The sequence below is a fragment of the Diuraphis noxia genome, unplaced genomic scaffold, assembly GCF_037042655.1.
Source record: "Diuraphis noxia isolate RWA-SAM2 unplaced genomic scaffold, SU_Dnox_SAM2 contig0001, whole genome shotgun sequence".
Taxonomy (NCBI): Eukaryota; Metazoa; Arthropoda; class Insecta; order Hemiptera; family Aphididae; genus Diuraphis; species Diuraphis noxia.
In genome coordinates, this window is record NW_028301711.1 from 94,456,781 (window position 1) to 94,474,628 (window position 17,848).

Below are 17,848 nucleotides of genomic sequence, written 5' to 3' on the forward strand. Positions count from 1 at the left end.
ATGGATACCTATACAAGACGTTATTATAGCAGCCATCCTTTGCACGATTTATTATTTTTATTTATAATGTAATATACGCGTATAAACATACGATAAATAAACGCGATCCAATGACGTGACGTTATATAGTTACTTTTTGTACCAAAGACAATAGCGGTATCGCCATTAGGAACAGCGAGCAGCGGACACTGATTACCTACTATTATACATTTTATTATTATATTATGGAGCTATAACAATCTATGTACATATTATGGGCTCACACGGCCATCGTATTATTATTCTGCTCCTGTATGTTATGTTATATGTACGTAACGCGGGAATGGGCCTGCGGTGTAATATAATAATATATAGGTGCGTAATATATTACAGTGTCGCTATGGGTTTAGGCAGGTGCATCGGCCGTGGGAGAAATGCCCGACACGCCTGTCATCTTCACCAGCTCCAGGTTTTTTGACCGCGTGCACAGGTCATGTCTATAAACGACGATGACAATACTATCATTGTGATACTGATCGCGACGCAAACCTACAAGAGTATAATATAATACAAATATAAGAAAGAACAGAATCACGATAATATTACAATAATAATATAGTGTTAAATTAATAGAAATTTACTATCGGAAACCGCAGCAGTGATCGTTATCGAAGTTTGCTCAGATGTGATTGGTGCACTGTATTGCTTGCAGGTAATTGCAAAGAATAATAGAAATTAGAATAAAAAAAAAATAGAATAATAGAATAATAGAAAAGAAATATTATGTTTATTTTTGTATATAACGAGTAGGTACTCTGAAAATGTGTAGCGAACTAGCTTCAGACTATGTTGCTCCCCAATGGGTGTACCGTGATATCTGTGTATTCGGTAGATTTTAGATTCTGAGCGGAGCGATGAATGTATTGATTTTACCATGATGTGTGTTTTAATTTTTTAATTTTTAATTTTTGTGTCTGTCATCACGTTTTGGGGCAGTAAAAATGCTTCGATTTTTGACTTCAGTACCTCGTTCGATCAGAAAGTGAATCTAGTTGGTATTTTGGGGGTCAAAAGTGAAAAATTCTTAATACTTTTCTAAATAATCGAGAAAAACAAACTAAAAATTAAGGGAAAAACGGGAAATTTTATGCACGCTCATTTTTCGACAAAATCGATTTTGGTTTTTGATGTAACTTTAAAACAAATGATCATAGATACATGCAATTTTCACCGAATGTTTATATAAGTACATTCTATCCACCATGCAATTTTCAAAAATGTTCGACTTAAGTTGAACTATTCATAGGCATTTGAAATTTTCGATCATTATTAGTTTTTTTAAAATTAATATCGATAAAAATGTATTTATTAGGCAGAAAAGCTTGAAAATTTAATACAAGGCTCTTAACATATTGTTACAATAGCAGTTGAAAAATAAAAGAAATTCATAGTCACAATTTTTTTTTATAAGCATTCAATGTTTGAATTTTGACAGAACACGTAAAATTTACGGCAATGTTAAAATTATCTTAGATAGAAATTCATAAAAGTTTTTCTTTTTAATTCTAAGATTTGAAAATTTACTAAAAGGCTCCTAACATATTTTTACAATAGCAATTGAAAAATAAAAGAAATGCGTAGTCACAATTTTTTTTTACAAGCATTCAAAGTTTGAATTTTGACAACATATTATGTAAAAATCACGAAAATTCGCAAATTATTTCAAACTAGAAATTCATAAAAAAATTTCTTTTAAACCTAAGATTTGAAAATTTTTAATAATCTATAATATATCCTAGACAGATAAACCGTCTTCGCTCAGAATCGTTTTTCGTATACAATGATATAATATCATTGGATTCAAATTTAATTTCATTCATTACAGTAACCCACTTGTAACCTACTGTACAGCAGAGCGACATCCACGACTTACCCGCTTTTTTTTGGCATATTTTTAGCAAATCAACAACATTCCAAAGTGCGCCATGACTATTGACTTATTATATCTAATAAACATATTCCACGATGAAAAAAAATATACTATAAGAGAATAAATGTACTATAATTTATAGTGATTTAAGGATTTTACTTATAAAAGCAATACGTCAAACTGCAGACTCTCATATAATTTTCAAGTTAATTAGGGACGATTTTATGCAAGTTAAAAAGTCAAGTCACAAGTAAATGGTATAGATTCCTCTTAATTACCTACTTTCAATGCCGGTTTTAGTTTTAAATTTTTAATAATCATATTTTAACCTTGTACAGGTCAAACAATTTGTTTTACGTTCCATTTTATAATAATAATTTTAGTTTCGCTTAATTTTTCCCAGAGTTCTTTTTGTAGCAAACAAAATTGTAAATCACGTTGATTTCTTTTTTATGTCACGACATATTTTAAAATACAGTGTTTATGTGTAGATTTATGCTTTGTTTACGACAATTATGTATAATTATTTATTATTCGTTTCTATATACTATTATGAATTTGTATATTGTATTTTTATAATGTATATACTAGTTTTTTATGTAATTATAAAATATTTTGTCATGTAATAATAGAAAATTACTTCTTTCAATTATTCTAAGGGGTTTTTAACCCATTTATAAATCATATATTTTGGGGATGACAAGTCCACTCTTTAAAACTCTGTTGGATGGAGTTAAACCATGTTCTATCTTATATCATGCCCACATTTATATGGATCGATACCGGATATTTCATTCAACCTAAGAGTCATGGGTTTGAACTTGGGGTATCATGAAATGGATAAAAATATCATATACCTACTTTCTACTTGGTATATACATACTAAATAAATATTTTCGCAATCAAAAAAATTCTATGAATTACAAAAATTGTTTAAACAGTACCTATTATAAACTAATAAAAGTGGTACACCCATATGTTTATGTTTATTTTTCATTCTATTTTAATTTTTTTACTGGTTATTTGCTGTTTGACTATTTCATCAAAATAAATAAAATATGTTTTCATAGATTAAATTTGGATATTAAAATTTAATCAAAAAAGCAGCAAAGGATTATTCTAGTTTTTAAAATCATATTTATGAGAATGAGGATTTTCTGTAAGGTATTGTTAGAAACATAATCACAGTTAAAAGACTGAAATTTGAATTCATCTAGCATTTCAAACATTTGACTACAAGTGATAAAATACATCATGTACAAATATCGAGCTTTAATTCGCATTCACATTATTATTAGCTTAATTTGTGTTTTATTATTTTTTTTATTTTTAATTCATCTTATAACATTTTTAAATCTAATTATTTTTGATTTGTATTTTTTATAAACACACCAGAGTTCAAAAAATATCATTTTTATTTTTCAGGTGATGAAATTGTACACATTTAGATATAAATTAATTTTTTTTTTTTTTGAGGTAAAGGCTTCAACATCAAAAGGTTATTAGCCTAAAGTTATAACATTAGTGTACAAGATAATATATAAATTTTATCCAACTAAAATGTATAGGAAGTTGAAGTTTTCAGTATATAGGGTGTATATGGAGTTTTAGTAAAGAACCAATAGTACTGTGAGTAAAAGGTAATAGTTTGAGAATAATATTAACATTCTAAACATTTATGAGAGTTTGAGGTTAAACTTTCGAAATATTCTTACCTATTGGAAAATTATAAACATTTTAGCAATAAAATGAGAAAAAGATAATGTTTTTATTAATAAAGTACTTATTTTTTAAAATCCCTAAGACACATATTATAACTTAAACATCTAGTATGTAGTTATTATAATTCCTTCGTGAGAAATTGTAAAATTAAAATGATTAAAAATAATAATTAAATTTTGTTGTCTGTGCAACAAAGAAAAATAATTATAGGAACAATGAAAATATAATATAACAAACATCGTCGGCAACAATTCTGATAAGTGCACGAATTTGTCAATCAAAATAAAATTTAATATATAATTTAAATGACACTTTTTTGGGGTTTGAAAATTGTTTGATACCAAAATGATGTCGAAAATAAGTTAAATCAAATTTTTGGGTTGACGTATATCCTTTCAAGTGATGGCATGTGCACGATTTCGGAGAGTTGGATCAATGACGGAAAAAACCTAGACAATAGGTATTTGAACTATAGGCATGGAAGTGGCACAAATATAAATCAACATTTTTTATGTAGGCGTTGAATATTAATTTGACATTTTTCTTTTAGGAAATAATATAAAAAATAATGAATTATAATAAAATTTACTTTTTTTAAAGTCTAATAAGTATGTTTTAAAATTCAAAATGTGTCAAAACACCGTATTAATATATTGCTAATGCTTTTTTTAAAGAATCCGTTGCTATGAACTTGTTTATAATTTTGACAGAATTGGATATTTAAATGAAAAATGGCGATGTTATAGTTGTTGTAGGTAGCTATTTAAAAAATATTGAAATGGAAACTTGAAATATTTTGTTTTCTATACACAATTCAACTTTAAAAATATTCAAATAAATTTTAAGCTACCTATATTAATTTATAATATATCGAACTATTTAGTCATATCGCTTTGAGGTACTATAAATGTGTTAACTTATAAGCTAAAACAATAATACGAGTATAATTTGATGTAATATTGGCAATAATTTTTATAAAATATTTGCAACGTTTTAAACGAAAATTAGTTCAACATAAAATTTTACTGATAGAAAAAAAAATTATAAAATATATTTAAACATACAAGCTGACACGTCGTCTTCACTCAGAATTTGTTTTTGTATGTAACGATTTATCTTTGAATTAAAATTTAACACACCCATTACAATGGCCTTATCAACAAAGTCATGACGAAGTACATCAGAAACTTGATACACACTATAGTCGGCACAGTGACCTCTCCAATTTAAAATAAAAAAATTATGCATGTGCTATCCGTTGGATATTTTACCCTAAACATGCGCATGCAGGGTAATAATTGAACAATAATGGAGATTCCGTTAAATTTTTGACATCATCATAAAAAAACAATCGTAGATGATTGAGAGACCTTAACGTGACCCTTAAGAAAAAAAAATGGCACTTGACAGATACCTAATATAATAATGTCGTCTATAAAATTTGTGTGGTTTCGCCAAGAGTTCTCCCATCATAAGGATCCCATTAAATCGTACATAAAGGATTTCATAATATATGTTATGTTACAGTAGGCACCTAAATATATTATTATGAGAATAGTTTCTTTTTTATAAGTATTATTTACATGGAGTGACTGTCGGAATGTACCGCTTATAAACAATATAAACAATGTCGGCTAACGGCTGTATAGTGCACAATATAATATTGTAATATACGCGTACTTAAGCGATATAATAGGCATGCCTATATATTATTACGGCTCGCTATATTCAATAAATTAGCGCGAGCGCATACTCATTATCCTTTGTTCGAATAGCCAATAGGTGTACTTAATACTTATCTTGGAAGACGGAAAATCCGGAACGAACACACGCCTCCCGATGGACACGTATTAGTAGCAGTAGGGTCGTATTGTTTTATTGTATATTATACGTAGCGTCGGAGTGAAAGAAGAAATAAGAAAAATGCAACAAAAAAAAAAAAAACAACCAGCAGACGAGATCGCCGAAAGACGATTGCTGATTACGTCCATTCTCGCCGTGTTGTGTAAATCGTTATTATACTACCTACAAGATAGCTCTTATTTATCACAAGACAGACATTTCATTGGTAAAAAAATGTGTTTTTTAAACATTTTTTTTTTTTTTTTTAAAGATAATTTGACGTGTTTACTGTTTACACAACACGAAATTTATGAAAAAAATAAAACAAAAAACATTACATTTAATGATATCAAAAGATATTTTCTCTTTATACGATATGTACCATGTACGGTATGTGTGTAATAGTGCAATAATAACCGCTTATTAAAATATTGTTCAGTTATAATTATAAATATCGTCATAAAAATATAGTGGTAATTAAGTGACCACTACGTCATCCCTAAAAAAATTAACACGCAACAGATAGATCTTAATAACAAGTAATACGAAATTTGTGTGATGGTTTCGTTGAAAGTGCCTACACAAAGACGCTATTATTGTACATAAAGGATTTTTTTTTTATTAAATTACAATAGGTAAAATCAAACAGATGAGGTCACTGAATGATGGTTGTTGATTAAGTTTCTTCTCACCGTATCGTCTTAAGCACTCTTTTATAAATGCATAATAACATGCATGTACAAGATAGGTAGGTCAATAATAGAATAGTAATATAAAATATATTATCAGCCAGATAGGTACCTACTTGGAAACAACCAAATTACCTAAGTAAATGGTAGATACAATTTTAACAGAATAGGTACTTGAAAAAAATATATATGTATTATCAATCTTAGTTAATAAATAATTATGTTTAAAAATAATTTTTAGTCATTTTTAATTGGTTATTTATTTATTTATTCATTTTTGTTTAGCTTTGTAGAGCTACGATTGTATTAATATTCTGTCTCCGTTACTATATTTTCTATCTTGATTAAAAGTCTTAGTAAACCTCTACACCATTGTCAGGCTCTTTGTTTCGCGAACGACATCAAACTTTTTATGCAAATAAACTGCTTGGAAGACTGTCTTAAACTGCAAAGTGACTTAGCATGCATTATTTTAAAATTTTAAATACTTAAAAAAAAAATTTTTGTTGTACTGCTTAAGTGCACATATTCGTTAGGTCAACTACATATTTCATTTTCCGTAATACACAATTATAGTCACACCGCCTGTGACTTAGGTAGATTTGTTACTCTTTTTGATAAATTAGGTTTATCACTGAATTTAGATAAGTGTAAAGCCATGACATTTACTAGGACCCGCTCCCCTATATAACGTTCTCATTTCTTATCCATGATTCAGTTATTTCTCGCTGTGATGGATTTAGCGATGGATCTTGGATTCAAACTATCCAGTAGCGTTGATCCGGGTCTTCATATTGAAATGGTTTGTTGTAAAGCTCTAAGAGTTTTTGGCATAATAATGAGATTGTCAAAGGATTTTAATCTAAATTCGTCATTGAAAACTTTATATTGTTCATTAGTCCGACCAATTGTTGAATATGGTGCTATTACTTGAGACCCCCATAATGCCAAAAATTCATGCCAGGTTGAAATGATACAGCGCAGGTTCTTGCGATTTACCAGCTACTTTTTGGGCATTAAATGTCAATCGCATGATTACTCTCCTGTTGTCGTTCAACTTGATTTAGCATCACTGACAGAGCGCAGGCGCACAATGGGTGGCAAGTTCTTATAAAAGGGCTGTTAGATGGTAAAGTTGATTCCCCAACGTTACATTCCTCAGTTAACTTTAAAGTTAACGCACCGCTTGTTCCATCACTACATTTTATGTTCCTTTTTGGTCTACCAACTACTTGCTAAATGAGCCTATTAAACTTATAATGCATAATGCCAATTTGGACCCCGCTTTTCTCTTTTTAACTAATAGTTAAATATATGTCACTATTATTGTATCTTATTATTATTACTCATATATTAATATTATTCACTTTGTTATATCACACTTAAACACTTTTATGCATCCTTCTCTATAACTCGTGTATGTATATTTTTTCTCTCTTTCTCTGTTTCTTTGTAAACTATTATACCTGTCTCTGTTATGTACAAAAGAGTCCTGCCCGTATATTCTAAAAATAAAAAAATAAAATATTCCAACCTTAAAGTCTTAACTAACATTTACTTTTTGTTCGATATTTATTTTATGCAACCAAATTGTTTAAAAAGTATTATTTTTTGAGGTATAAAATTGATTTAAAAAGTAAAAAATTTAACAATAATGACAATAACAAATAGAAAAAATTAAAAAACATCCAGATTTTCTTCAAATAGTTTCTGAAGTAATGACTTAGAATACTACGAGTAAAATAGTTATGAAAAAAATAAAAACATAAAGATATATTCAAATATTAGTACATACCTAATATAGTACATCCACTGAGTAAATAACGGTTTAGTGATAAACTAATCAGCCTGTAAATCAGCTAAGTTTTAGTATCTACTTATATAATAATATCCCAAATGTTCGAAAACCACGTTGACATTACGTCCTGGTTATATTGTTATATATATATATATAACCCGGATATAAGTATATACTATATATATAAGCAACCTGAAGTCGTGAGGATTATTGGTCTATAAATCCATTTGGATAGTGAACTTATACTTATTTTCGTGTCGATGGCGGCCACGTCCGCACGACTCCTCGACAATGGTGCGTCATTGCCATATCGTATGTTTACTTTATTGAAACTCGATTGTCCTATATAACTACGATACAACGTCACAGAATTTGGTCTAAAAGCTCTGCGCAGTCGTGTTACTGTAGTATAATAGCATTTACCATAGGTTTTAGGGCAAAATAATATACCTAACGGCTAACAGTTGGCTAAGTATATAATCATATTATGATAGATTTGAATATCCGTATAATCACAAGCTAAGGACACAATATTATGCATTATAACGAATGATGTGTTCGTACTAAAGACGTAGGTTAGGTTAGGTTAGGTTAGGTTATATATATATAGTCGTAGTATAGTATAATGTTTATACTTAATACTCAATAGTATAATTACATAGGACGAATAATTACTATTATTAGAGTTATTACTAAACAGACACTTAACTTTGCAGAAAATAAATTATGAAGCCAGAAGGATACATATAAGCAGACCACGAAAAAATATGAATAAATCCATAAAATAGAAAAAGTAGAAATAAGGTATACAAATAAAAGCATATATTTAATATTTTTTATTTGGTTTTCACTTTGATCGTGACTCGTGAGCAACGTACGCTAGCTGAAAATTTAAGACCTTTTGTCTGCAGTGTAGCTAAATTATGAATCTCAGTATTAAATAAATATATTGTTATGCTTGTTTTAAATCGTGTCTAAATTCAACAAATATGAAAATTAGTTAAAAAATTTATATTATTTCTAGGATGTAGAAAAATTAATTCCAGATCATCAACAAAGTGATTAAGAGTAATTATCAATATTTTAAGATATCTAGGTACATAATACATTTACAGTAAAACGGTAATAAACAGGTTTAAAGAGTTAAGAAACTCCAATATCTTATACTCCACGAGTACCTATCCATGTATTACTAGTATTATTTTAAATTATAATCTGTTCACGTATATAACACATATTGTGCTTAGGGGTCGTCAAAAAGTGTAATATTCATTGGGGTAACCATGGTAAAAAAGTTAAGAAATGGTGATCTACACAACCAAAAAGTTCCCGCGATCAATCAACTGATTTGTTTAAACACGTTTAAGCAAAATAATATATTATAATATTCTGCGCTCAAAAGATGAAAAAGTAAGGCACATAAATAAAACATGAAAAAAATGTTAACTAAATTAAGTTAAAATTATCACAAAATATAAACGAATCTGAAAAGTCGAGTTGAATTCCAAATTTTTTGGACAATATTAAAAGTTTAAAGTTACTTATCTACTTAATCAAATTCCATGTTGCCGATAATATTCTTTTGGTAACACTACTGACGTCAATATAGTATGTTTGTATAGTATAATGATATATTATGGCTGTCACTATTGTGTTACCTATATTTCTTGTCGAAGGGAAGAGTTAAAAATTAGGAAAAATATATGACTAAAAAAGAATTGGAAATCGTATATTGTACACTAGGTACTCGTCGTTTCGGTAAACTTCAACGCACACCTAGCCCGTAATTATTGTCAGTGAAAAAATGATCACTCATCGCTTGACTTTGATGTGAAAAAAACAACTACAGTGCAGTGGAGACATATACATTTTCACTTTGTGTGGTGGTAATACAACAATAAAACAATCGGATCTCGATAAAAACGTCATAAATAATAAACGCATACTTATAATTTATTCATGGGGTGAGCACTATAGGTGGGTGTATGTATGTACATAATAATTATACAGTGATGGGATTATGCTTATGCAGCGTACGCCACGGACCGGATTAAGCAAATTAATACCCATTGTGATTTTAATTTAAATAATTGTGTTTGCACTGGCATATATAACATATTATGTATGATAAACGTGCACTTAATTAAATATACCTTAAACGTGAGTTAAACGTCTCTGTTCGAAACGGACTGATTAAAATGTTTTAAACGTGCCTATACGCGATACGCCACATGAATTGTTTACAATTATTAAACGCGTTTGCGGCAGTTGAACGATTAAAACAATACCCACATGTATAATATAATAATATAACAATACGCATTATAGCTACAGACCATAATAGACCCACCTACATCATCATCATCATCATCATATTATTATTATTATTATTATTATAACAGTGATCTGAACAGTTGTAAACACAGATTGAACTATCATTCTGTCGCGCGCTGATTATGTTAATGTTTCACTCTCTAAACTAGGCACTGGAGATTTAAACAACAACTTTCGCGTTAAATATAACAGTTAGGTTTACAGTATCGTGAATTATTTTGTCATCACAATATAATTTATTGAATTTAACAATATTCAGTTTATACTTATTGGTATCAGAGATTGAGGATCAATCAATATGGACGTTATGAGAAAAGAGATGAGGCTGCATCTACCTACTGATGGTAGATGGATTAGCTAAAAATTTCAGCCTGGGAAATTACTGTGCGACAAGCCTATCCTATGTATTATGTTATAAATTGATTATAATTTTCCATATAAATTTTTTTTTTTTTGAGAATTGTTTTATTTATTATTTAATATATTTAATATAGTAATATACGTTTAACATATTATGTTAATAAATAACTTATTTTTATAACCACTTGAATTACCAACTAGATTCACTTTCGCACCAGAAAAGATAATGAAACAGAAAATCAAAACATTTTTAGCTACATCAAAAAGTGACGACGTCGCAAAATTTTTTTCACCATTATTGAATCTATATTCATATAACTCCGTTCAGAGTATGAAATATTAAAATATAATTTATAAAAATGTTGATGGATAAATGAACTCGTGTGTATTATAGGTACTGTATACTTAGTGCAACCAAAATTACTCCAAAATAGTGGTATAAATATAAGACAACAAATAGCTAACACAATTAAAACAGTTAATATCATCAAATAATTCGGAATCCAAGTAGATACATCGGCCTAGGGTTTAAACTCGAGGATCGGCTCACTGGGAACTTTCACGGTATCTCAATGAGCCAATCCGCTGGTGCACCTACCTCATTGCAGAGATTTTTCCGTTCGAATAGTTTTTTTTTGTTGTTAATTTGTAGTTTGCTCTACTATGTAAACATATTATAATGTTCTTGTTCTTATGATATCGTCTACTTAGTAAGTCGTATGTCTTGTCGTTGATAACAATAACTATTGCCATCGACTGAAAAAAAAAATAAACCAAATTTGAAATTATCATTGTCTGTGATATTTAAAAATTAAAATTCACATCAAAGATAGATCAGGGATCTAGGTATAGTGGTGATGCTAGGGGTGCTATAACACATATCTCGACCGATATTGACGATTGGGTATAAGTAATTTATTATGTTATTGATTATGGTTCCGTACATGAGTTCATACTAGACATGATGGTTTGATCTATACTACTACGAAAAAAAAAAAATGATCACTGAAACTAAGTATTCCTGTAAATTATTAAGTTGCACCAGTTTATCGAGAAAATTGCATGTACCTACCATCAAGTTGTGAACTACTCAGGGAATCTTGTGGATCTGTTAACTGGGGTAAATACCAAAACCAACGTTTAGAAAGCTTTAAAAAAAAAAAAAATGGCTTAGAACAATAAGATTAAGCTGATACCTTCGTGTTGATGAGCTATATAATGATATCTTTATTTGTATCTATATAATATAAAATATTATAGTGTTTGTCAACAGACTAATAAGATTAGTCGTGTCACGACGTCGCGCGTCGTATTCGGCACGGTTTTTACTTTTTGTTTATATTATCCTTAGAAATAAAAATAATGGTTTCTCTGTCGATTGTCACTAAAAATACTAACGGTTAATAATAATGGATAATTCTTCGGATTACTTTTTTTTACAACCGTAAATATTCTAATCCATTGACCTATATGTTTATTATAATATAGTACATTTTATTCGTAAATTATTTTGCATTCTATTCAGATGGAAGCATAGCGCAATGACCATAACGGTCCAATGGCGGGAAGTTAACTCCAAACTCTGTGCGTATAATACTAATTACTTGTAATTATTATATGTAGGTCTAACGTCCCAGAGCAAAACAACAAATCAAATCGTCCATTGTCTATAATACGCGTTTATAACTATCTGGTGGAAATATTCTTTACTTAAAAAAGTACTAATATATATGGCATTTATTTTATTAATTATACATTATATTATATCAGTCATCGACAATATCGTATCTGGAAATTTGACACTCCGGATCAGGACTCAAGATATAAGTATAACACTCCTATTTTAGGGAGTTTAATATAATATTTTATTTATTTAAACCGGATCCAAAATTTTTTGTGTGTTTTAGGGTAAAACTTCTTCATGATCCAGCCTTCAGTTCTTCACGTACTATTTTTCCGTAACTAAAATAACAAATACAATGGACAGTTACACTCTACCTACGAATGTAAAATAAAAAGTGTAAGTTGTAACTTTGTATTATATAGGTATAATGTTATATTTTTATAACTCAATGTTACAATTAATTAGGATGAGTAATCAAAAAAAATTTTTTTTTTAATTGGCTATAAAAGATAACAAAAATTGTCATTATTGGAACGGGAAGACAACCATCGTATTCGTCATACAGAAATAATCGTAACCAAGCCGAAAAATAATTTTAGGATATACTTATAGTCAATCGATTAATTTAATCAATTTATTTCCTTTTTCTTTTGAACATGATCGTACTTTGTATAACTGTATCTGTGCGCATGTTTAAAAATTCGTTAATATGGCATATAATTCTCTAATCAAATAATTAGAATCGAATAAAAGAACACTTGTCGTTTATATTTTTAGAATTACCTAATAAAATAATAAATATTGTTGCATATTATTATCAAAGATAACGTTCTGCAACAAAATTTACAAAACTGTTACCATTATTAATATATGGTTAGTTTAGGTTAAAAAAAAGGGGGGATCCAAAATTGGAAGAACTATAAGTAGGTCTTTGTATCAAACTGCTAATTGGAGTCAATGTGAGATAGGCATTTGGCGTAAAAAAAAAAAGAAACCATAATAATATAATAATATACAGTCAACTCCCGATATAGTTTAAAGTTAACGGGACTGTTGAAAAACTTCGAATTACCAAGAGTTCAAATAGTTGAGTAGTTCAAAGTAACAAGAGAGAAAAAAAAATTCTAATTACTGAGAATTAATTAAGAAACATTTTTTTTTTTAATTTTGTACATAATTATTAATTATTTCAACAAAAATCAGATGGTACCTATACGTATCAGATTTATCTGTTGTTTTTAAATTGTAAATTAAATTATATACCTAATAATTACACTATGTAAATTAAATTATTATAACAAAAGATATTTATTTTTTGAAGAAATTTGTAATGATTTTCTGTTTCATCGAATTTAGTTTAATTTTTTCATTATTTTTTAAATTTGATGAATTTACTTCGAATTAGCGAGCGTTGAACGGACGATACTTCGAATCGTCACGTATTAGTGTTCAGTTTTTCCAAAATTTAATTTCGAATTACCGAGTGTAATGTATTGTTTTTATTTGAATTACCGCGTGATTTTCAAGAGACCGAGCATTACCCAAAGGTTTCGAATTATTGAAGGTTTGAATTATCGAGAGTCGACTGTAATATGTTATTTTATATTGTTGGTATTATTTTATTATGAATTAATCTATGTTTATTTAGTTAGGTATTTTCTTGCCTAGTGGTTTAAACTCATTTGTACTGATATTTTAATTTTAATTTGTTATTACTTATTGTGTCTATAAAGAAAACCTTTAATTATGGCGTATTTAGTATTTATTATCCGAAAGTGTTATTATTTTCACTCTTAGGCAACCATGTAATAAGTTGAAAAGATCAGCTGAGTTCGTATAAAGCATATACTTATATTTATAAGATTATAATATAATATTTCATTTTCAAAACAATAGTACAGCTTGTTATATAAAAAGGTTGAACAAAATAGAAAATATAGGTAGGCTGATGTATTATAGATGGCTTTAGAAGCAAGAATAGCTGTACAGTGTATACAATTACCGCTAAAAGTATATTTTATTATTATTATTTTTGTTGTTACACATGAATGAAACTATCTCAAATAAAAAAATTTAAAAAATATATAAAATTAATAATTGATTTTGATTGTAGGCATGACATTTTAGAGCAAAGAACGAAAACAATAATATCTGTTTACATTATTACCATTGTTGATGATAAGGTCACGATATAGTTATAATCTCATAATAATTTTTTTTTTGTTTTTCATAAGTCTGTAGTGACGGCGGTAGCAGCTGTAGCCTGTGGATCGCCCGCCACAAAATAACACGATCGTTGGGGAAAGCCGCAATCGGTTGACGACCGCACGCGTCAAGTCACCTGTGCCGGTTCATCGGACGCGCATCATGAAACTCGCGTTGTGTACGTCCTCTGTCAATAAGGTAAATACATCAACACGGACACGTTTTGCAACAATTACCGTCTTCTCTCGTCGATTATCGTCCCGAAAAAATTGTAATTGTTTTTCAAATACTCTTACTAACCAATCATCATTTAGTGTTGTCACTAAGTTATAATTATTTATAACATATTAGGTATACGACGTTTGACAGTGCGTCAGTGCCCCCTCCGCCTCATCTGTATTTGTGAAAACCTTGTTTCTTTTCATTTTTCAAATGGAAAACTCTAATCTTAATTTAAAACTTCTCTTCAGCATAGAGAACGTATCATGTTTTAGAACAATATGATAATATTTACGATAACATTACGAATTCGATAGCCAAACAAATTTATATATTATCAGATCTTGGAAAGTTTATATTTTAAATTATAGATTAGTTCATAAGTATACAAATAAACCTGTTTGTTCAAGTCTTTTACGTGGTATATTGCATTATTAAAATTTAAATTAAGACCTTCGGTACTTACAATATGAGGAAAGAAAAAGCTATAGTATTAAAATTTTAACCCATTGTTATAATTAATATTAAACAAGTAAAAAACATATAAATTCAGATTTTTAATTTAATCAACTTTTATGTAGGTGGTAAACTTTTCTGATGGCACACTCTCGCGGATCAACATTATGTTTACCCGAGGGAAATTGTAAAAATATATAAACATGTAAATATGTAAATTCTATCGAATTGTTTTACAATTATGCGGCAAAAATTATAGCCCATCTATAGACCAACAAATGTAAGTTACGATGATAATATTTATAATACAATTATTATATATCTACTAGATTTAACTCAAGATAAATAAAATTATAATGCATTATGGAAATCGGGAAAACTTCGTCTTGTTACTTCTCCGAATACCGATTTTAATAATATTATGTGAATGTCATCGAACACCTCGAACAGTATATTATGGTTTGTTGAAAATAGAAACTGCACGTAGTACGTTCATAAAACCCCGAAAGGTCAAAACACAATATCTAATAACTTCTGCTCCAGCAACTGTTTCTTCGTCGAGCTAAGATTCTGCATTTTTAATTTCTGGTGGTTTCTCAACTATAATATTTTGTATAGGTACCTAATATTATAAATTACGTGAAAATTTAATGTTTCGTACATTTATCGGACATTACCTACATCAGATATCAATATTGACAAAATCGATACACACAATACGAGTATATACAATAAATTGACAGTGGCAATTAGGTACCTACCTACCTATATTATAATTTCTGACACCCGTTCTCGAATAATATATTACAGCATATTTCACATCGCATATTTTGTCGAAAACTCGACACTATTTACCTATACGTATTGTGTTGTAAGACTCGATACGATCATACTTGACAAACACTATACGCCTAAATGAAACCCACGAACCAATATACAACTCTAATAATAGCTATGATAATAATAATAATAATATTCTACATTGTGCATCTATTATTATAAAATATTATGATCATTGGTCACTGGTACGCGATTGTCGATTATATGGGCCAACTCATATATTGGCCCCATTTGTCTATGAACATAGTATTATATATATATGGTATACCGTCAGTTAATAAAATATGTCCAAAGTTAATGTGAGTAGTATATATTTGTATGTTCACAGCCAGCTTTTCCACGGTAATTTTTTTTTTTCAAGGGGAAAATTCTCCCTTGGAGCACTCTGATTTACCGCGTAACACAATACGGTGATTACACAAGATTGTCCACCTATTTGCGCCTTACACAAAAATATTTACCGTATCAACTATTTTTCCCCGTTTTTTAAAATTTTTTCAATCAAATATTTTTATAAAAATTATATTTCAAGTAAAGAACACAAATTATTTAATAAACTTTTTTTATTTTGTTCAATAAAATTACACAAGTTTTCTTACTTCTCTAGTAAAAGGTACATATTCTACAATACGATCATGAATTAACAAACAATAAGCAGTTACACCTGTAAGAGATTCCGATGCTTCAATTTCCAATTGAACATCCACTGCTGAGGCTGTTGCCGAATCATTCTGTTTTGAAGTATCAATAACTATAATGGGTGCGTTCGATAGAAAAGTAGATGGACTCAATATAGGGTTCCGTATACTTTTTTCGTAATACGATTCTTGAAACGATGTATACATATCATATAATAATGTAAAATTATTTTTTGAAAAATCTAAATTCAAATTATCATACGGATATGCAATCGAGTTTAGAAATACTTTAACGTTCGTTAGATTACAATGGTCGAATATACTACAATCTTTTGTTAGTGTATTTTTACGACCTTTTTGTAATCCAATTATAATAAATCGTGGTTTTTCTAATTTTGAAGCGGTTTTCAAGTTCCATACTACATTTTTAGTAGTCCCGAGTTCAGGATATTCAAAAGTTTCAAAAGATCTAAAAGGAATAAACAAACTTTTTTCTTTTTCTACAAGTTTCAATAACTTTAACCTTTCTTCATCATCAACAGTAATATGCGGAACCTTCCAGACTATTTTATTTAATACAACTTTACCTGAAGCAGCAACTATATCACTTTTAAGACTTAACGCATTTAAATCAGTATGACTTCGAGTTAATATTAATTCCAATCTTGAATTTACTAATATTTTTTTATAATCTTCAAACAGTCCTAACCAATATTTCAATGGAATGCAAGCACTGAATTCACCTTTATCGTTTGTTAATTGTGTTCCATTTTTCAAATTCCAGCCAGAATTTTCGTAACAATTATAGTTATCTGGTGTACCAGATAAGTATCCTTTCAGCGAGCTTGTGATTCCAAGAACACGTGTGCTATCTACTTCTATTCCATTTATTTCTAATCGTATTTGTTCGAAGAGGTATGAATAACCATTATTACACAGTTTCACTTTATCAGGTTCAGATATTGTTCCTTCTAAAAAAATAAAGCTCTCGTGTAGATACGGATAAACATCTGTTTGCTGTACTGATATTCGTATTTCATCATTATTATTAAACGATGTTGTGTACGGTGTATATGAATGATATTCAATTTTCGTTATTTTAGAATCCGTCTCGTACCGTGAACTTATATCTAAAATATCACTTTCAGGCATTTTGTTTTAATTGATAACCTAGAGCTTGCAAAATTTTTTTATTTTTCAACGTCAATTTTT

At 28.9% G+C, this 17,848-nt stretch overlaps 1 protein-coding gene across 1 annotated transcript; it reads right to left on the bottom strand.

Moving 5' to 3' along the window:
• Positions 1-385: 385 nt before the first annotated feature.
• On the bottom strand, positions 386-17,790 carry LOC149062511 (uncharacterized). The gene is made up of 3 exons (XM_089215348.1): positions 17,057-17,790; positions 11,727-11,802; positions 386-528 (listed from the first exon to the last, which is right to left on the bottom strand). Exons 1-3 carry the CDS (start codon positions 17,786-17,788, stop codon positions 386-388), a joined length of 951 nt encoding a protein of 316 aa, XP_089071474.1. The 5' UTR covers positions 17,789-17,790.
• Positions 17,791-17,848: the final 58 nt, after the last annotated feature.

Coding starts and splice junctions, on each gene's coding strand:
- LOC149062511 (XM_089215348.1), bottom strand. CDS start 17,788: ATGCCTGAAAGTGATATTTTAGATATAAGTTCACGGTACGAGACGGAT. Junction 11,803..17,056: donor TCGGGACTACTAAAAATGTA/GTATGGAACTTG, acceptor TTTTTTTTAAAG/CTTTCTAAACGTTGGTTTTG. Junction 529..11,726: donor GAGTAGTTCACAACTTGATG/GTAGGTACATGC, acceptor ATACTCTTGTAG/GTTTGCGTCGCGATCAGTAT.